This window comes from Cydia fagiglandana, chromosome 4 (assembly GCF_963556715.1).
Source record: "Cydia fagiglandana chromosome 4, ilCydFagi1.1, whole genome shotgun sequence".
Lineage (NCBI taxonomy): Eukaryota > Metazoa > Arthropoda > Insecta > Lepidoptera > Tortricidae > Cydia > Cydia fagiglandana.
Genome location: NC_085935.1, coordinates 3,480,303 through 3,502,683, shown reverse-complemented (window position 1 = coordinate 3,502,683; position 22,381 = coordinate 3,480,303). Strand labels below are relative to the sequence as shown.

At 40.1% G+C, this 22,381-nt stretch overlaps 1 protein-coding gene across 2 annotated transcripts in view; it reads right to left on the bottom strand.

The window, feature by feature from the left end:
* LOC134663516 (endonuclease/exonuclease/phosphatase family domain-containing protein 1-like) overlaps nt 1-22,381 on the bottom strand; it is a 42,036-nt gene that overhangs the window by 3,603 nt on the left and 16,052 nt on the right. The window contains exons 4-5 of one of the 2 annotated variants that reach the window (XM_063519908.1): nt 10,582-10,742; nt 2,124-2,288 (exon numbers count right to left, since the gene is read on the bottom strand). In XM_063519908.1, coding sequence (XP_063375978.1) covers nt 2,124-2,288; nt 10,582-10,742 — 326 coding nt within the window. Of the gene's footprint in view, nt 1-2,106; nt 2,289-10,465; nt 10,743-22,381 lie in introns of those variants that run through there. The other variant, XM_063519907.1, reaches the window with a different exon arrangement.

Below are 22,381 nucleotides of genomic sequence, written 5' to 3'. Positions count from 1 at the left end.
AGCTGTTTATATATCGGCAGTTTGGTCACTAATGGCTCTATTAATTACGTCGATCGGACAAAGGATGCGGTACAATGATCATAATTGTCGTGAACACGTGGGCTCGTGATTGTGGCAATTGTGGATTGTATTTACACACAATGACTTAAATGGGTACTCAGTTTGTAACTATTTGTCACATGAAATAGGTGCAAAGGTCAAACGGATTCGGAATGAAGTTAGTTTTTAGGGTTCCGTACCCAAAGGGTAAAACGGGACCCTATTACTAAGACTTCGCTGTCCGTCCGTCCGTCTGTCACCAGGCTGTATCTCACGAACCGTGATAGCTAGACAGTTGAAATTTTCACAGATGATGTATTTCTGTTTCCGCTATAACAACAAATACTAAAAACAGAATAAAATAAAGATTTAAATGGGGCTCCCATACAACAAACGTGATTTTTGACCAAAGTTAAGCAACGTCGGGAGTGGTCAGTACTTGGATGGGTGACCGTTTTTTTTTTGCTTTTTTTTTGTTTGTTTTTTTTTGCATTATGGTACGGAACCCTTCGTGCGCGAGTCCGACTCGCACTTGCCCGGTTTTTTTATTTATTTTGTAATAATAAGTTTTTTCCTATTCGAGACTTAATGTTTTGTCAATGTCTTCTTGGAGCAAAATTTCCCCAATTTTTGTTTAGTTTTGGCTCTCGGCCATACACAGTTACCACAAGGGTTTCAACGCATACCCCAGGATTGATTTTAGCTCTAGATCGCAACTATAGGTCTCATAATTTAATAATACGTCGATTGATAAATGAGTTTTAATTTACAATGGTTCTGAGAGTTTCAGGAGCGATGTATTTAACTCTATAGTGTGTTTATACAACACTGACGCTAGTGACGCTTTTTAAAAAGGACAGTTATTAAACAAACGCTTATTAAATGAAATCTACTTACTATTTACTCTGCACGTTGTTTCAACTCAAGAGTTGTTTGAACTCGCTGGCCAGCCAACGCCAGCGACAGCCGGCACCGGTCGGCCATTTTGTCGACCCTCTCTAGATCCACGTCTTCAGTGGTCGTGGCCACATGACTGTAGGCTGGAGAGACAGTAGTACTCACTCTGCACGTTGTTTCAATTCAAGAACTCGCCAGCCAACGCCAGCGGCAGCCGGCACCGGTCGGCCATCTTGACGACTTTCTAAATCTACGTCTGCATTCGGTCGTGGCCACGTGACTGTAGGCCGGAGAGACAGTAGTACTCACTCTGCACGTTGCTCCAGCAGCAGAACTCGCCAGCCAACGCCAGCGGCAGCCGGCACCGGTCGGCCATCTTGACGACCCTCTCTAGATCCACGTCTTCAGTGGTCGTGGCCACGTGACTGTAGGCCGGAGAGACAGTAGTACTCACTCTGCACGTTGCTCCAGCAGCAGAACTCGCCAGCCAACGCCAGCGGCAGCCGGCACCGGTCGGCCATCTTGACGACCCTGTCTAGATGCTCCACGTCTTCAGTGGTCGTGGCCACGTGACTGTAGGCTGGAGAGACAGTAGTACTCACTCTGCACGTTGCTCCAGCAGCAGAACTCGCCAGCCAACGCCAGCGGCAGCCGGCACCGGTCGGCCATCTTGGCGACCCTCTCTAGATGCTCCACGTCTTCAGTGGTCGTGGCCACGCGACTGTAGGCCGGAGAGACAGTAGTACTCACTCTGCACGTTGCTCCAGCAGCAGAACTCGCCAGCCAACGCCAGCGGCAGCCGGCACCGGTCGGCCATCTTGGCGACCCTCTCTAGATGCTCCACGTCTTCAGTGGTCGTGGCCACGCGACTGTAGGCCGGAGAGACAGTAGTACTCACTCTGCACGTTGCTCCAGCAGCAGAACTCGCCAGCCAACGCCAGCGGCAGCCGGCACCGGTCGGCCATCTTGACGACTCTCTCTAGATCCACGTCATCAGTGGTCGTGGCCACGTGACTGTAGCTGGAGAGACAGTAGTACTCACTCTGCACGTTGCTCCAGCAGCAGAACTCGCCAGCCAACGCCAGCGGCAGCCGGCACCGGTCGGCCATCTTGACGACCCTCTCTAGATCCACGTCTTCAGTGGTCGTGGCCACGTGACTGTAGGCCGGAGAGACAGTAGTACTCACTCTGCACGTTGCTCCAGCAGCAGAACTCGCCAGCCAACGCCAGCGGCAGCCGGCACCGGTCGGCCATCTTGACGACCCTCTCTAGATGCTCCACGTCCTCCGTTGACAGTCGGTTGTGGCACACTACGTTGAGGATGACTGTTGGCCGCCCGGAGAGCAGGAACGCTGGAGAATAAAACAGCCGTTAGTGAGTTTGCAAATATTTTAAAGCAAGGCACTGACGAGCCTTCCAAATAGGATGGATTCATCCAAATGGACGGCATCCTAATATTAAACATTGTACGTTTTTGACATTCACGGACCGATTTTGGATTGCAGCCACGCTATTTGGACTGTTGGAAGGCTCGTCAGTGGCCACCTTTAGACAAATGATTGGCTAGTTTGGGAAAATTTGGGAAATCATTGGCATATTGGTTGGCATCGGTATTTCCTCACCACCAACTTAATTCGCACATAGCATATAAATGCTTTGATTGATTGATAGCAATTATTTTTCTATAGAGAGAAATTCATACAATTGTACTTAACGTAACGGGAAACCGCGAGAAATGTACATAAAGGGCTCAATAGGTATAGGTAAATTGTTTTTTAGTATTTATATTAAACCGATATATAGGTACGTGATATCTAAAAATAAACCACTTAGAAAATTACATATTCTTGCACCCCACCTTTAGTCCTTTACCTATTCTTGGTCGCGTTGGTCGATCTAATGCGGGCTACCGCGCGTCAACACGGTTAATTTGTTGGTAAACAGTGGTCACGTGGGCGTCTCGCTAGGTACCTACATATTTCATGGGCCCAAGGCCGCTATCGATCTAACCCACCCACTGCCTCGTCATTTCACAAGCAACGGTCACCTTCTGTGACATTCTGTTTAATTAAAACAGTAAAATAGCAGGTCAGGTTGATTTGATACCGAATTCTCGTCACGCGAGAAATGCTATTGTTTAACCTGACTGATTAAATGTTGGATAATACTGAATACCTACTATTAGCTTGTTTGTTACTGTACACCGTGGTATGGGGAGCTTGCACTTTGAGACTATGCGCTGAAACTTGGCACAGTTGATTGTTAGCTGGTCTAGAGCAGATACAGACCGGGAGCCGTCGAGAGCCACGTCTCATTTAGTGGGGGGGAGGGGGGAAGTTCGACGCCGCCGCGCTTCACTTGGAGCAACATTTCTCTAAGCTCTCAAGCGCGGCGGCGTCGAACTTCCCCCCTCCCCCCCACTAAATGAGACGTGGCTCTCGACGGCTCCCGGTCTGTATCTGCTCTAGACCAGCTAACAATCAACTGTGCCAAGTTTCAGCGCATAGTCTCAAAGTGCAAGGTGTCGTGCAGTAACAAACTAGCTATATGGTTTCCCGAGTTTATCACACAATAATATGTTTACCTTTCTTTCTGTTTCAACATGTGGTCGTAATTGACTGAAACTGAAGTTTCATCAAAATGTTTGACGGGTTAAACGTCTTAACTCGAGTTAAGAGTCACACTTAGGTACAGACTTTCTTTGTATTTGTATTTATTATAATATCTAGCAACATAAAAACTAGTACCAGACATGGATATAAAAATATATTTATGTTACATGGTCATGTCAATTTTCCTGTTAATATCTGGGAGACCAAAAACATATAAAAACTCCAAAATGCGCGTTTTCCCAGATATAAGACCTACCTAGATCAATTTGTCGCCTCGAAAACCCCCATATAGCAAATTTCATCGAAATCGTTAGAGCCGTTTCCGAGATCCCCGAAATTAAATGTCAGAAATGTCGATTTATTGTATTTCGATTGTATGGTGGCGGCTAGATTCGTGTGACTCTTAAGTGAGATATTCACTTAACAAAGAATACAAAGTAGAATTTTTCTCGTCTCGTCGTCTTTCAAAGTCGCCAAAAATAGCTTACGTCATAAAAATCGATTGATACCTCATTCACCAAAAAAGGCGTAAGAGTAAAGGGTACAGTCACTTATGTGTTATGTGTATAATATGTTATTCAACTTCGAAGGCCGCAAAAATATGTGACACGCTCTTATGGCTCTACATATAGGATCGTCGATATTAAACTTTCGTGTTATAAGATCGTGTCAGATTCCACACACCTAAACTGACCTTCTGGCACCTTCTGGGCGAGCTCGCTCCATCGTAGGCCACGTCTACGCCTCGGCTAGTCTGTGGCCATGAGTAAGCCCATTCATAATAAAAAATAAAAAATAAAGATTCAAATATTATACAATTTTTTAAATGCTCCTAACTCTTATAATAACTAAAAATCCGAAAAATTATAATAGAAAGCCATCATAACACGATGCAGTGGTTCAAAGAACTAAAAATAGAGAATGATTACGTATAATTGCATGCAAAATAAAACTACCTTATGCCATTTCGGTTTCAGGGTAGAAATTTAATTAAAATGGAAACAAATTACGCGGCACAGAGGACATTAATAAGTGAGCAGTACTGACGAGGTCAAGGTGTAATCGTTAACTTAAATTAAATAATATTTCAGGTGGAAAGGGCAGTTAGCAATGAGAGTGAATTTTAATGGATAGAGAATAATTTATACGGTACCAAAATAAAAACAAAACCGGCCAAGTGCGAGTCGGACTCGCGCACGAAGCGTTCCGTACCATTACGCAAAAACAGCAAAAAAAAATCACGTTTGTTCTATGGTAGCCCCACTTAAATATTTATTATATTCTGTTTTTAGTAATTGTTGTTATAGCGGCAACAGAAATATACATCATCTGTGAAAATTTTAACTGCTTATTTATGCGGTTCATGAGGTAAGTACAGACAGACAGACGGACAGCGAAGTCTTAGTAACAGGGTCCCGTCTAGGGCATGCAGTACCGGTCCCGGTACCAAGAATTTCATTTCCCGGTTCTGGGCATGGCCGGAACCGGGATTCCCGGTTCTTCCCGGTTCTCAAGGCATCTTTAGATTACTTTTAAGAAATTGTTTGAGTTAGCGTACAATCTTTATAAATGACTTATTTGCATATAAATAATTGCTTAAAAAATAGTAAATGACTTATTTTATTAAAAACAAACACTTAATTGGCGTTCCAACCTATTTTACAAATTTAACCGGCACACTTTGCCTCCGCCTGGGCCGAGCCACACGGGCCACACGGCCGTAGCGTAGTCGATGCACTCAGCACTATATGAGGGCACGGCCTGCCTGCACGAATGCCTACTTTACTAGGTTAGTTTGTCGGGTTGTTCGGGTCCCCCGTTTCATAGCATCATTATTAAATGTTATATAATGTCCCGAGCTAAAATACTAAAACATTACTACTATTGATATGGGAATATATAGTCATATGATGAGAACCGGGAAGTACCGGTACCGGGTCTCCAGTACCGGTTCTTTTGACACTATAAAATTCCCGGGAAATCCCGGGAATATGAGAACCGGGAATTCCCGGGAGCATGCCCTAGTCCCGTCATTACTCTTTGGGTATGGAACCCTAAAAACTGATTTCATATTCAACACGACATCATCAGTCCATTTTGTCGAACGCAAAGGTGATTTAATGTTTTGCAAAAAAATGTCCAGTCGCCAGTGATCTCATCATTATAAAACCCACGATACTTTTTTTTCATTGGCCTATGTGTGTGTCCCACTGCTGGGCAAAGACCTCCCCTCTCCCTTTCCAGCCCTTCCTGTGCTGAGCAAGATCTTGCCAATCCCGCTGGAATGCATCCAAAGCCCACGACACTACGATTTATAAAATATTGAATCGTGACTTTTTCCAGTGGGGAGACACTCCTGACTTCGGTCGAACTCGGCTCCGTTCGGCTCAGCATTGCTCCGAGCAATTATTAGGGTTGGCACCACTTGACTTCCTTGTGCGTGCACGACCACAGATAAGATAATCACTTGAATTTTGACAACCCTAAATAGCCGAAAGGTATAGTGCAACTCGGGCAAACTTCGGGCTTGTAGGAAGTGTCCTTTCAGTACGGTAGTACTATTATTTCTTCTGTGCTTTTTCCGGAAATCCGTACGCGGAAGGCACGCCGGTTAGCAACAAGGTTTCATTGACAAATAAATTGCAAAAACCTGGCCGTATTTAAATGACGATAGAGGTCATTCAACTATGTACTCTGTCAAGGCATGACTCTCTGACCTTACAGCAATGACATTGCTCGCCGTTTTGGCATGTAGGTATGCTGTTTAAATTATAATGGTGTGGTATGGGTCACCCTCAGATTTCAGTGAGCATTATATCGAAGCGAAGGGTCACCTCGTTTATTGATCATTTGAAAACCAGATTTATAGTTATGAATCCGCTTCAATGCGATCGTTTAATACGGTTTCACAATGGTTCCTGCAACTTGTTTTCGTATTTTTATATACGGTTAATATATTTTTCACCACACCAGCTCGGAAAGAATTACTTTGCATTTCAAAAACGAATAGCAAAGTTGCATTTTATCCACATGTGAGGCAAAGTAATCAAATGCAAATTTTGAGTTGTTTTCTTATGTTTGCTGGTAGAATTGACTTTTAAATGATGATTTTGGATGATAAATATTTAATAACATTCATTTGGATTTGATTTGGTTTGATTTTGTTTGATATTTTACATTTAATATTTGGTTCGGGTTGGTGTGGTGAATAAATTTTGTGTTTCACTCGGGGGCAAATTTTGTTTAACCCTCGTGCTTTGAAACCCTCGCAACACTCAAGATTCCATTATTCGAACCACTCGCTACGCTCGTGGTTCAATTTTGGAATCTTTCGCTTGCTCGGGTATCAATATTAGCACGAGCGAAACAACAACTTTGCCCCCTTGTAAAACAAATAACTATTCCCGCTTAAGATGCGTTTTGTCGTGGTCCGTTTAGAATCGCCTTAACGGTGTTTGACTCTTAATAACTTGAAAATATCCATGGAAGTACCTGATTTGCCCTGGCGAAGCGGTCAGAAATTTGCCTATATGGGTTGTTTTAATCATTTTAAAGTCTTGGAGCGGTACTTCTAATAATTTAACGCAGCGGTCGGCAACCTGCGGCCCGCGGGCCGCATGCGGCTCGTGAACCTGTCACTTGCGGCCCGAGAGCCGCCTTGGCTATTTTGTATGTAATAGTGACAAACGACAATGTCTCATAAAGTCATAAATATTAACAAAGTACGGCCCGCGTCACCTCCGTTAACTACTATGTGGCCCTTGGCTGCTAAAAGGTTGCCGACCGCTGATTTAACGTATTATTACTATTATTAGATGGCGAAACATATTTTAACATATTCAAATTAAACTTAATTACAGCTAATTGCATTCATAATTGTTAAAAATGTCACTTAACTTATTACGACAAATTACAATTACTTAAGCGAGTATTCGCAACGGTAATTAAATAACGGTAACTCGCACGGTTAACAGTGTTAACTAACAATACGTAAGCCTTATTAACAAGGCATAAGGTTGAAATATGCTCAGTCACGAGCACGTCAAGTCAACTGTAGTTAGGTAAGTTACACCAATAGTTTTACCACGAGTTTGACACTGACATATGCGTTAACGTCTGCGTAACTTACTTTCTATACATCTCGCTCGCACTAATGTGCTAGTACGAGCAAGATGCATAGAAAGTAAGTTACACACACGCTAGCGATTATGCCAGTGTCAGGACTGTCAGCCGGCCTAGCCAAGGTTACAATCGCTATCGCTTCGACAACGAAAAGCATTATGTCTCTATATCACTCTTCCGTATTAGTGTGACAGTGACAGTTGCGTTTCGATCGCTACGGAGCGTAAGCGATTGGCATCTTGGCTACGAGGCTTGGTCAGTGTCACACTCGTGGTAAGGCTACTAAGTGTACTGCGCAGTCTATAAGGCTAGTACCAAGAATTTGTTAGAAAATCATTCAATAATTTGTTTCTAAGGACCGATACAAACGGACGACAACTAGACTGCAATATGGTATTTGACTACTAGTAAAATCAGATTCTTTTTTCGAACTGTCAAAACGATTTTGCTACTATGGAATTTATATGAAACACATGTGACGTCACAATCAAATTACTTACTCTTTATAGTTTTAAATAATACAGTCAGTTGAGTCGGATTCCTAACATAAATATCCACTTTTCAATGCAATAAGTATGGCAACGCGGGTACTTAAGTTGGGGCACCAACCATACCTATTTCAAAGCCTGTATAGTGTTCGGGGGGGCGTCCTGGTAGAATGTTCGCGATCCCAGGACGCCTCCCCAAACGGCATATTGCGGGAAGCGCCGGTGTGGGTTTAGTGGGTAGGCTCCTCCCCTCTCTTCACAATTGAAAAGAGCTGGGAGGTGAGAGTCCCACATACCCCCCACAATGGGCCCACCTCGGGACCAGGGGGATGATGAGTAACGGCATTCCCACATCGAAAAAAAAAGCCTGTATAGTGTATACCTACACATTTTTGGAATTCCTCCATTCTTAATGACCTTGAATTTCTGACTACACTGCACATACAGAGGTACTTAGACTGTTAATGTGCACAATTTGCGAGTCACGAATCCGTAACCTAATTACTTTCAATTAATACATCGTTGAGAACGATTTTCGTGTCTGACTATATTTATGATAATTTAAGCAGAATACTAAATAGGTTTTAAACAAGTAGGAACATTATACCCACCTATGCTGGGTAATTCGTTCTGGACATGTTATAGATTTGTTTTATGCCTGTTATAACAACATAATAAGCGTATCTAAAGAAGCGAAAGCCAGCAAATTATGATCCGAAAAGAAATCCTTCCTGCCCGGGAAGCGTGTACAAACTTGGCTTATCATCATCATCTCAGCCATGGCTTGGCTGTAGTATTTAAATTGCAATTTAATATTTTCTAGGTCTAGCACAGAACAGCCACCTCTTTGGCAGACCTCACCGGCGATGGCGGGAAAACTTAGATTCCTTTTCAAGACTGGCCAGATGTAGCACAAAACTAGGACTAATGGAAAATCCTTGACCTAGCAGTCGGACACAATAGGCTCATAATAATTTAATATCAATACCAAGCGCCGCTCGCGCATCTTGAGAATGATAACGGAAAACCAGACTGTCCCATAATGCTCCACTGTGGCGTAGTCCGTCACATTCCCATTCCTCTACAAGTGTGATAACTGTATCACACTTGTAGAGGAATGGGTGGGAAGAGGGTGGGAATAGCTACCACTGGGTAGCTAAAATTTATAGTTTGGCTACCACTGTATTATATCTATTTGTCAATTTTTAATGTATATGTGTAATTCTTGTATGCTTATTGTTTTATACATATATCTGTATATTATTTTTTTGTGATATATGTATGTGTGTATCACATGAAATAAATAACTTTGAATTTGAATATCTCACTGAGACGCACGCAAGTATGATATCAACATTCTTTTTAAATACCTACATCGCATGAGTAAAGGTACGAAACGGACATGATTAATTGGTCTTAATATAAAAATACGAGGTAGGTGCTAATATTTATCCAAACACTCAGTTATTCGTGTATCAAACTATTTTTCTGGCAAGTTTTCTATTCAGCCGTAACACGTTACGTGTGCCATCGTTCACATAATTAACTAACACATTTTGAGCCTTATTATAAAGCTCACAAGGTTCATCGATGGTCAGAGTTTCGCTCTTAGCACTTCCGCCACCAATGTTTACGTTTGTGTGGGAGCCGATACTTTCCGACTTCAGAACTTCTTTATGGCTGATACTGGGAAACTGAGAGCCTACCGCGAACCACATTCGACGGTTGCCTCTCTGACGCACTTGTAAATTCGTTCGTAAGCCTGACAAGGAGGCAACGCGTCAACACTAAAGAATGTTAATGATCTTGTTTTGCAGGTAAGAATGCTGATTCTGTAGAATTTAAACTATTGTTTATAATTTCGATGTAGGTACTAATAGAAATACATTTGGTGTGAGTTGCTCGCCGCTTAGGAATCATTTTGATACCGGTGAAATCATTACATTTTGGTTAAAAAAACTTTTTGACACAAAATGGATTGAAATAACGCGGTGGACACAATACCCTAGCTGTGGCCCTCTAGTCAAAAATTGTGGAGGGCGGCCTTTGGATTATACTGTCGGATGTGTTGGAAATTATTAAATAATCATGTTGACAGATGTGTGCTGCCACATATCGCTCGCTGACGATTGGCTGGATCTCGCTCGCTTCGCTCAGAAAGCACAATTGGCCCAGTACTCTATAGACTCACCTTGTGGCTCAGTGGCGTATCGCTCGCTCCGCAACGTTGCCAGCTCGCTGACGAGCGGCCGGATCTCGCTAGCTTCGCTCAGAAAGCACAATTGGCCCAGTACTTTGTAGACTCACCTTGTGGCTCAGTGACGTATCGCTCGCTCCGCAACGTTGCCAGCTCGTTGACGAGCGGCCGGATCTCGCTCGCTTCGTTCGGAGGGCACACTTGGCCCAGTACTCTATAGACTTACCTTGTGGTTCAGTGACATATCGCTCGCTCCGCAACGTTGCCAGCTCGCTGACGAGCGGCCGGATCTCGCTCGCTTCGCTAAGAAGGCACACTTGGTCCAGGGGTATATCCTCTATCGTTATACCTTTGTTGGATGAATCGAAGAGGAAACCCAACTTTTTACTGCAACAATGGAGAAAAGGAAATTTAGTTATAATTATGTATTACAAAAAAAGGTTGACTTGTAAATTAAACATACCTATAGATATCTATTTGGCCAAAATGTATGAAATTGGTTAAATCCGTGAAAAACAAGGTCTCTTGTAAAGGATTTTTTCTCACCTACCTATTTAATCTTTAAGTGGGGGATGAAAAGAACTTTATCACTCGATAGGTACGAATAAGATATGTTTCTTCGCATACCGATCGATAACCCCTTTATTATATGAATTATATCTATGTGAATATATATGTGTCTTTATATGTGTGTGTGTGTGTGTGTGTGTGTGTTATATATGTGTCTTTATTATTTCTATGTGAATATTGTGAATTATATCTATTAATCATAATCTATATCAGTTCATGTAATCGTTCAACTTTTATATTCACGCGCGAGATGAATGGATGATGAATGAATGGCACACACACCGGTAAAAAAAGTATGAAGATAATAATTCTAAATTTAAAATTTCACAGACGGTTTTTGTTTGCACACGGCGTGATATTTCGTGTTTATCTACTCGTCTAGGTGTACAAAACGAAAAACAGAAATACGCAAATCATGCTAGTCTTGCAGAAAAAGAAAATGAATTGCAGACATAGGATAACGCAGTGACATTCATATCTGTCATATATTATGTCATTTTATAACCGGTCGTGTTTTATAGACTTCGTAAATTTGATAGTGGGGAGACACTCCTGGCTTCGGGCAAACTCCGTTCGGCTCAGCATTGCTCCGAACAATTATTAGGGTTGACACAAATTGACGTCCCTTTGCGTGCACGACCAGAGATAGGATAATTACTTGTATTTTGACAACCCTAAATAGTCGAAAGGGATAGTGCCATAAGTTTGAAAGGGATATCATGATTCGATTTTGTAGGAAGTGTCCTTTCTGTACGGTAGTACTATTACTTATTCTCTGAATTCGATTAGGTTAGCCTTCATGTTATTGTATGATTGAATGTTTAATTAACATTGACACACCTAACCACTAAACATTATTGTTACCTTTAACAATAATAATTATAATTTATAGTTGTTTATACATAAGGTACCCTTATTTGTGGCAATATAGTTTCCAATTTAGTCTTTTGCGCCTTCTAAATAGTTTAATTAATATTATCATTTCTCCACTACCTAAGGATTGTCCGGAAGAGATCGCACTTTAGCGCTAAGATCGCCTTTTGTTACCTATTCTTGTGCGTCTCTCTGTAAATGTTTTATTGAGGTTGTGCAATAAAGAGGATTTGTATTGTATTCTACCTTATTTGATTTTTAATTTGTTTATACTGATACTAATATTGACCAATCTTGACGCGTTTCTGTCAGAAAATGCCTTATTACTACAGTGGGCCTGCTGCGAACCACGTTCGACGTGTTGCCTCCCTGTCACACTTACGTACGAATTTACAAGTGCGACAGAGAGGCAACACGTCGAAAGTGGTTCCCGGTAGGTCCTCTGAAGTCCTCACCGTGACCACCGTCTTGAAAGGCAAGATATATCAGACTCTTGGTAGTCTTGGTTTATAAATGACGGAATAAACAAACAACAGACCCTGCTCTTCTTAAATGCTTTGGTTGAAATGCGCAGATTTTACAAATTTTTAATGACAGGGGCGGCGATGGCAAGCAAGCATTGTTGTAAACATACAAATGGCTAATATTCCAACATTTTTGCTTGGTCAGAGCACTTAGCCCGTTTCCCCGCCCGACTATTTATTCATAAGTATGGTTGCAGTCGTCGAGAGCTAATTTCTAGTGTAATTTGATACGAAGATTAATGGTAACTGCCATAATCTGTTAATTTCTTTTAAAAATAAGTTAACTACCAAGTTAAATTTTTACACATGTTTCAAAATCGCTTTTACATATTTATTTATTTTCATTCGTTTAGCGTCTACGTTATCTAATACAAACGAGTATGTTAGGATTCCTTAAGGATACTTTACTTTTACTTTACCATACATTTTACTAAAAGCTGCGACCAAGAAAAACAGGAAATATGTGACATTTTGTGAGCAACGTAGGCATCAATCAGTTATATCTTCACAAATAACCCCAAGCGTTCGCGACGACCTTTGAGAGTAGGAATGATTTGCAGTTCGGCGTCGCAATAAAGGGGTCGGACTAGGGCATGCTCCCGGGAATTCCCGGTTCTCATATTCCCGGGATTTCCCGGGAATTTTATAGTGTCAAAAGAACCGGTACTGGAGACCCGGTACCGGTACTTCCCGGTTCTCATCATATGACTATATATTCCCATTTCAATAGTAGTAATGTTTTAGTATTTTAGCTCGGGACATTATATAACATTTAATAATGATGCTATGAAACGGGGGACCCGAACAACCCGACAAACTAACCTAGTAAAGTAGGCATTCGTGCAGGCAGGCCGTGCCCTCATATAGTGCTGAGTGCATCGACTACGCTACGGCCGTGTGGCCCGTGTGGCTCGGCCCAGGCGGAGGCAAAGTGTGCCGGTTAAATTTGTAAAATAGGTTGGAACGCCAATTAAGTGTTTGTTTTTAATAAAATAAGTCATTTACTATTTTTTAAGCAATTATTTATATGCAAATAAGTCATTTATAAAGATTGTACGCTAACTCAAACAATTTCTTAAAAGTAATCTAAAGATGCCTTGAGAACCGGGAAGAACCGGGAATCCCGGTTCCGGCCATGCCCAGAACCGGGAAATGAAATTCTTGGTACCGGGACCGGTACTGCATGCCCTAGGTCGGACCATTTAGCCCCCTGAAGACATTCGCTGAAGGTCGTCTCCAATTGAGGCCGTTTATATCAGTCTTGTACCTATTTGTATCTGTTTTGCTAAAAGAATATGATGAGTGAATGATGTATGCAGTTAGCGATGTGATAATGACAAGCAAACGATTTTTTCTCATCGATGGTGTCAGAAAGCGACGTTTGGGCTATCGCGTTCCTATCGCGCACATCTTTATAATTAATTTATGGCATTGACAAAGCATGAATACAAGACACTATTTGGACTAAATATTTGCCTTCACAATTAAGTGTTATTTTTGTTGATTCTTGATTCGGCAAATTCAACGAGAAAATAACAAAAATCCGTATCATCACGATTAATGATCATTATGATTATGATTATGATTCAACTTATCGTTAAGCAAAGGATTTCCGAGGCGAACAACTTCAATGGTAGAACTTTATACTGTACACCGAGCGTTAGGGATTTATTGAGTTCAAGAAATAATGCGTCTTGAATCTTGATTTTAGGTCCGTACCTGATAGACTTTTTTGATTATTTTGATCCTTGTATAAACACAATGGAAGCCTAAACATGTTCAATTGTTTATGGATAATAACTTCAAATACAAAAAGGAAGCGGCTGAACGGAACTGATATCGGTTACGGATATCGCACTGTGTCGACCCCAAAGTATAAGCCCATAGCCCATACAACGGATCATGCGCTTAGTATGCATAGTCTGTATGCGGATTATCCATTTATATTTCCACGCATCATCTGAATTTGACGAGTTAAACAAAGTGACACAAATGAGGTTCTACATAAGGTTTATATTTGCTTGCAATATGGATGCTGTGTAGTTGCTGTCGAGTTGACGCTGAGTAATAAGTTCATATAGAATTATATGAAACCTGCACATTGTAATTATTATATAAATGGGTCAAGTGTTTCTCCTTAGCTCTACAATTGTATCAGAATAGGAGATAGGATAAATTGACATGTGTATATCTCTTCTCTTATAATTCGAGACTATTTCATACTTGCCGAAAAGCTAAATGCACATAAGTATTCCTCGAAGATTTAAAACAAATCTGTTATATTTCCAACGGGCAATCATTCCAATTTTTTATATCACGAAGATGATGAAATATTTATGCAATTCTAGGACTTGACAATCAAAGTAATTGGATGCGTAATCACCTGTAGGTACCATGCAATGGACTTAGGTCGCTGTCAATATTGGACTGGCCGTGAGTTTATCATTCTTATCACCCGAGAATTGTCCATCTGTGTATTGAATGAGTATCCGACATTATCTACAGCTACACGATAAGAAAGAAATGTAAAACATGCGCTATTTCCGTGACAAATACGTCTTATACATTATACAGGGTGGCTAAAAAATAACTGCATTCCCGTTGCCAGGGAAGTTTTGGGATTATACTCATAATTACTGAGCAACTTTTACTATGGGACCAACCCCGAAATCGCGTAAAAAAATTTGGCTGTTTCATACATTTTGGCTGGTCCATTTTCTATGGGAGGGTAACTTTTTTGGTCCCATAATAAAAGTTGCTAAGTATAATCCCAAAACCTCCCTGGCAACGAGAATGCAGTTATTTTTTAGCCACCGCGTATACCGGGTGGGCCATGTAACAGGAGCAATAAATTAAACTGTAGGCTTTACCCCACAGGACCAACATTTGATCAGCGACTTTTAAAAATAACTTGTGTTTTGATATTTAGTACATTTTAAAACTTATTTTATTGCGAATTTTGTTTTAATATCTTTAAAGCGTGACAAGCAACGTCAAATTATAATGATGATAGCGTACATTGAAGATAATAATTAATTTGTATGAAAAATAGGATTATGAAAATAAAAGGACAAAGCACAGAACGCGTTTACATTTAAAATTGAATCAACAATCGATAGTCGATTCGATTAATTACCAATGGTTCGATCAAGCAGATTAACTACAATGTAATGAGCTAATGAGTGACTTGCGTGAGTAACCGAGTATTATCGCCTACGTACGTGGTTGTTATCAATCATTGTCGGGAACTCTTGATACTAAGCGGAACTGACTATGATACGAAAATCCTTCGATTTCAGGCTAACACTAAGCCTTGTACAGCGGGGACAATTTTTCGTCAATCTGATTAAATTGTCCGATCAAATCAGGCCGTGCGGACTCAAAATCCAGTTTGGGTTGCCGAATTTGCCTGCCGATTATGACCGATACTACCGATAAAATGGGGCGCGTATGCAAGAATACCAATTTGTGACGCTAGTATTCACATTTGGGGGCATTTCTTTTAAATTTTTGGCGCTCAAATATTACCATAAATTTAAAATTCGTGAAAGTGGCCAAATTGGCGTTCGAGTCCGCACGGCCTGATTTTGATCTGAATTTACATGATGAAATTATATTTCTTTGTACATGTTAAGTGAATTTTAACAACATTTACGCATTACGCGTATAAAGAGTACGCAAACGAAACTACGGGAGGAGGCTAGTACTATTTTGAATTACATTTTCGCAACTCTACCACCACAAACCGCAGTGAGACAAGCGACTAGCCCTTGCGAAAGCGCGCGTTTGGGGTATAAATATAGCTCTATATAAATACCCTCTTGAACTTGGCCGGAGACGGTATGCCGGTAATAGCTTCGAAATCTTCGAATCAACACTAGTCTAGTTAGAGTAAGGAAAAGGGTCATTTTTAGGGTTCCGTAGCCAAATGGCAAAAAACGGAACCCTTATAGATTTTTTAAAGAATTATTATAAAAAAGTGACCCGTTTTGTACGCTCTTGTACTTAGTTCTTACTTTACTTTTTTCATTATATTTGGTGATATGGAATGCAAGGGCCTTTGGTAGAACGGTTTAAAAACAACAATGAAGGTGGCGTACCGTAAGCGTACCGTTTTTATCGCATGTTCTCCACACCGCTGCTTACATCACGCCGTCACTGCGTTTCCGTACCGTCACTGTTTTTTAGGCAGCGGTGTGGTCACACCTTTATGAAACCAAATCTTGAATCACATATGAATAGAAAATGGGCCAGTTGCACCATAAAGTATTTCGATAAAATTTTCTTGTATGGTTTCTCTATGGGCTGACAGCTGCCGAAGTGCCGTGCCGGTGGCATATTATATATATTTGAGGATGATCATTCATCAATGATCAGTTCGTTGATTTTACATGGTGCAACGTCTTTCTGCCATCCATGAACTACATTATTTTTACATATTTTTCTTTCGTGTTTATTATTAATATTGCATAAATTTATTCCCTTTCTTTTACGTGATAGGGAAACCCAAGGCCCCTTGCGAAAGCGCATTAGGGGTTTAAATAGGACTCTTTATAAATACTTGACCCTGACATGGAGACGACAATAGGCCAATAATAGCTTAGTTATGACCAACGAAGTACAATGGGTAACTAACAAAGCGAATGTTATGGCGCGGATATTAGTTTGTTTACAAGCGTCATAATTGTTAATTCAATTTATATTAACTTATGTAACTGTCGTAGAATAGTTTGTTATGCAATGTTATAAAAAGGTTTTTTTTTTAGGTGGTTGACTATAGTTCGTTTTTTTAGCATTAGAAAGAACTTGCAAGAAAGTAAGCGATCTTGCATGTCTTATAATTGAAAAACGCTTTTTAAAAATCAAAAACTATTACTTATGAAAGCATAAGAATATAAATGATCGTATTAGATTCATAATTGTTACATATTTGGCGTAACTTATTTTTAAATGTGTTTTTCAATTAAAAGACACATCAAGATTGTTTACCTTATTTCTAATGCTAAAAAAACGAGGTATAAGGATCGGTGCACCAAGCCGACTGACACTGTTAAAGTGTTCGCAAAATTTTAGTGTGTGGAAAGTTTCATGCTTCACTGCTGGGTGACGTTAATCAGTCCGTCTTGTGTTTGGTGCAACCGGCCCTAAGACATGTAGGTATTGTAGGTATATCTTATTTATAATGTAAATATAAGTTAGCACTTTACAAATACATACATATAAATTAAGTTCCATTAACCTTCATTTTCATTGGGGAATTGTAGAGACAATTTTTTTCTACGCCGTGTGTATAACACATAGTGTTTTCTCGTACTTCTGCCGTCCGACATATAATTTTGACCCGTGTATAATTAAGCACGATAGCTATAACTAACAAGCCTGACATAAGCCGGTCATCTATGCCGTGCAAGTCATTCAAGTGCAAGGCAAAGCAGTATAAGCGTAAATTTCACGCAGCGATTAGATACGATAAGCGAGTAGGTACCTACTGAAAGCAATATGCTAAATCATACAAATAAAAAACTTTGTTAGTTTTTGAAAAGATTGCGTTTCATCACTGAGTTCATATGACCAGTTACCATCTCCTGTCTCCATGATTAGCTCGATGGTATCATAATATCGCATTGTTACCCAATTTACTTGTAAGTTTTAGGTCAATTGAATCGGTATTCCCAGTGGAAATGGGTCTAATTTAGCTTGCAAGATTTGACCCACGCATATATTTGATGAAGTGATTCATAATTGATAAGAAAAATATCTTTGAATAAGTGACATAATAGCACCGGGTTCAATGTCGCCTTATTACTTATTATCTTTCTGAAATACAATTATATTTTCTCCAATATGCTCGGAAATGTTCACCTTACTGTAGCAAAAATAGTACGGGAAGTTCTTCGTTAATGTCAAACTCTAACTAAAAAACATCAAACTATCGCTGTCCTGTTCTAGCGGACGGGAAGTAAAAAAACACTACAGTAATAACTTATTACTGTAGTGTTTTTTACTTTTTAATAATAAAAAACGCAAACAGCCAATTATTATTGCCGCGAGCCGCTTCTACACGACCCGATCAGCTATCATTTCACGTGTATGATCGTGCGAATACTGCTTAATAAAATCAAAGATTATTATTTTTTTTTTTTTAAATCTCATCCGTGTTCATAAAGCTTACATAGTTTGTCAAAGGACTTTCTCATTTCAAACATAGACAAAGAGAATCATACTATCTTTGTCTTACACTAGTACTAGCACCCAAAAGAAAAGGATGGGTATAGTTTTCCTGGTTCTTACTGACTGAAAAGTTGGTTTGACAAACTATATTGCGCGATTATATTGAATGAACGCATATTGAATGGTACTGAATGGCAGAATAAGTTTGTGCCTTTAACTTTTAAAAATTAATTAAAGAGGGAAATTGTTTTTGACATTTTGGATGTGAAGGTTTGATTTGAGTGATGCTTGATGCTTAAATAATAATTATTTTAGCTTATTTCCTCGCATGTTTGGAGAAAAGCACTATATATGCCTCTAGCGGAGTCAGTTATGAAGTTGACCCAAAAAATTTTTATTAAGCTATGAGCTTCATCACATATGATCTTTGAGTAATTCTAAGCATTTCAAGCCTGGGAGGCAATAAGGGGAGGGGGGGTACAAAGATGGCCGCCACCCGTCATCATTCAAAAAAATCTGTTCTGGTCCTGGTGGCTACTAGGGCAAGTTTGGTATCATTTTCGTATAAACCGGAGACGTAAAATTCATTGTTGATATTTGTTTTTTTCGGCTTCATAGTAATTTTACAAGAAAAACGTAAAAAGATGAAAATTTAGGATGGAGGTTTATGCTTTGAGAGCTAATAACTTTTGTATAGTGGCCAAAAATATCATATTAAAGCGGAATTCATGCAGATTCTAAACATATACACGTTGAGTAATATCCTACTGCAAAAAGATGGTGAAAAAATTATTAAATGACCGCAGCGCGGGTAGTTGGACTTTCGTTTATCTTGCGGACCGTCGTTTATCTTACAAAATGATCGAGTACGAGTATCTACGTAGGTATGCTTACTTTGCTAGATTTTATGATGACGAATAAAATACTTTCATCCAGACATAATTCATCATACAGACATAATTTTATGCACTTTAATTTTAATGCACTTGCAACGATTTGAGTGGGGCCTAGTGTTATTTGATCGGTGTTTTCTGTAAGGTGGAGGTAAGTACGTACTTCCCCAGTTGGGCTCTGCTCGGATAGATCTGGAATGACATCCGCTGTGCTGTGCCCTACCACACAAAGCGAGATGACATTCACAGTGCCCATACCTCTCTTTTGAACGTAGTTTAAGGATATACCCGGGTCCAAAATTGGGTCCGAGAAATAACTATTATAAATTATTCTAATAAAATAGCGCTCTTATTTTTGCTGATAATATTAAAACACTATTTATGAGAGAAATTGTACTACTTAGGAAGAGGCAAAATATTTATTTTCACGATAATTTTCATGCTATAACTCACTTTAAGTAATTTTATAGGTACTTACTTGTTGTTTTTAATAAATAACTTCAACCTGCACATAACATTCATTTCGATTTGATTTGGTTTGATTTTGTTTGATATTTTACATTTAATATTTGCTTCAGGTTGGTGTGGTGAAAAATTCTGTGTTTCACTCGGCGGCAAATTTTGTTTAACCCTCGTTCTTTGAAACCCTTACAACGCTCAAGATTCCATTTTTCGAACCACTCACTACGCTCGTGGTTAAATTTTGAAATCTTTCGCTTGATCGGGTATCAATATTAGCACGAGCGGTTAAACAACAACTTTGCCCCCTTGTAAAACAAATAACTATTATGCGGAGAGCTTACATTTAGAAATCATAACAGCTATGTGTATTTGTCATACTAATATAGGTTATGCAAGTATGACTTGGTGACAAACCAACGAAGCCCCGCGTCGCGGGGCTTCTATTTTCTGCTCTGAGGGATAAAAGGTAACTAACGAACCTAACTTAACCCAACCTGAAATTGCGGTTGTACATGATCTTATTTGTTAAGCGAGCCGTCCTCCTCTTTAGACATGGGGATTATGGGGATGGGGATTTAGGATGGGATGGGGACTGTGTGTATTTTTTTAACCTATACCAGAATTATGTCTGTGTACTGGAAACTGCGGACATTAAATATACAGAAAGCATTTTATTCGTCATCATAAAATCTAGCAAAGTAAGCAGAGTTACCTACGTAGATACTCGTACTTTTGTAAGATAAACTCCGCCTAGCGAGAGTCCAACTACCCGCGCTGCGGTCATTTAATAATTTTTTCACCATCTTTTTACAGTAGGATATTACTAAACATGTATATGTTTAGAAGCTGCATGAATTGCGCTTTATTATAGTATTTTTTGTATGATACTTTTGGCCACTATACAAAAGTTATTAGCTCTCAAAGCAAAAACCTCCATCCCAAGTTTTTATCTTTTTACGTTTTTCTTGCAAAATTACAATGAAACTGAAATAAACAAATATCAGCAATGAATTCCACGTCTCCGGTTTATATGAAAATGATACCAAACTTGCCCTAGTAGCCACCAAGACCAGAACAGATTTTTTTGAATGATGACGGGTGGCGGCCGTCTTTGTACTCCGCCCTCCTCGACTAGACGCACGCTTCTTATCGCCTCCGAGGCTATAAATGCTTAGAATTACTCAGAGATCATATGTGATGAAGCTCATAGCTTAATAAAAAATTTTTGGGTCATATATGGCAGCGATCCGTAACTGACTCCAGTACTCGGCAGGAATAGCAATTCGTGGATTCGTCTTCTTTGTCGGACTCCGCTTCGCGTCGTCCGACAAAATCGAAACTCATCCACGAATTGCCCTTTCCCGGCCTCTGCAATAATGTACTATTAATTACAAGAAACTTATTAAGGTATACGTTACGTATGCAATGCATTTAAATTCAATGTACTTATCTTATTCTTATATGTATCATAGTCCAGTTTTCCTTCAAGAAGCATTTATGTCTATAAATAGATAGGGCACACTGTAATTGGCTATGCATAATGAGTGTCAATGCCTCCATCTTGGGAGCTAGAAACGGCAGAGGTACTGTAGCTACCAGTGGCGGCGCGTCTTTTTACAAATAAACTAACATAGTTGTTAAGTTAAGAGTTACTAACCATATTATGGAACCTGTTTTCTGAAATAAATGATTTTTTTTTATAAAAGCCGATGCCTATCGGCTTGCCTGTTTTTGGACGTTTATGCAGAGTTATAAAGGAAATATGTAAGCCAAATTAGCCCCGACTTGCCTATGGATATGTTTGACGCACCGCCACTGGTAGCTACTGTAAGTTTCTTCGACATAACGTATAGTTTTATATCTTTCTTTATACAGCCTTAATATTACTTATTTGAAATTCAACCCCTATAGGAGTGAAAATGGAAATTTTAACTACTTTTATGCGAACGAAGCCAATGACTAATTTGTTATGCAACTCTTACCAAGATGGATAGATAAGCAGGAAAATGCAAACTTTCCTATACAGCAGATAAGATTTCGAGTGCTGTGGTTTGAGTACTGATACAGTCGCCATCAGATATATCGGAGCGACCGAGGTGCCCACAAATATCTGAACACGCCTCTATTGTCAAGGCGTTAGAGTGCGTGTTCAGATATTGTGAACACCTTGGCCGCGCCGATATATCTGATAGCGACTGTACCATACTACAGCTTGGCAAAAAAGAGTAGAAATTAAAAAGTGGCAACACTGTAGTGTCGTCCCGTTTTCTTAAATAGATTGGTTTGAAAGAGACGACACTACAGTGTTGCCACTCAGAGGCGTAGCTAGAGGATATGGCGCCCGGGGCAGGCACCGAATTTGCGCCCCCCCCCTCCCTCCTAACGAAAGGTCTTGTGCATTTTGGCGCCCCCCCGTTGGACGGCGCCCGGGGCACGTGCCCCCTCCAACCCCCCCCTAGTTACGCCACTGTTGCCACTTATTAGTTTCTACTCCTTTTTGGCAAGCTGTAGCTACAGACGCATTTAGTGTGTA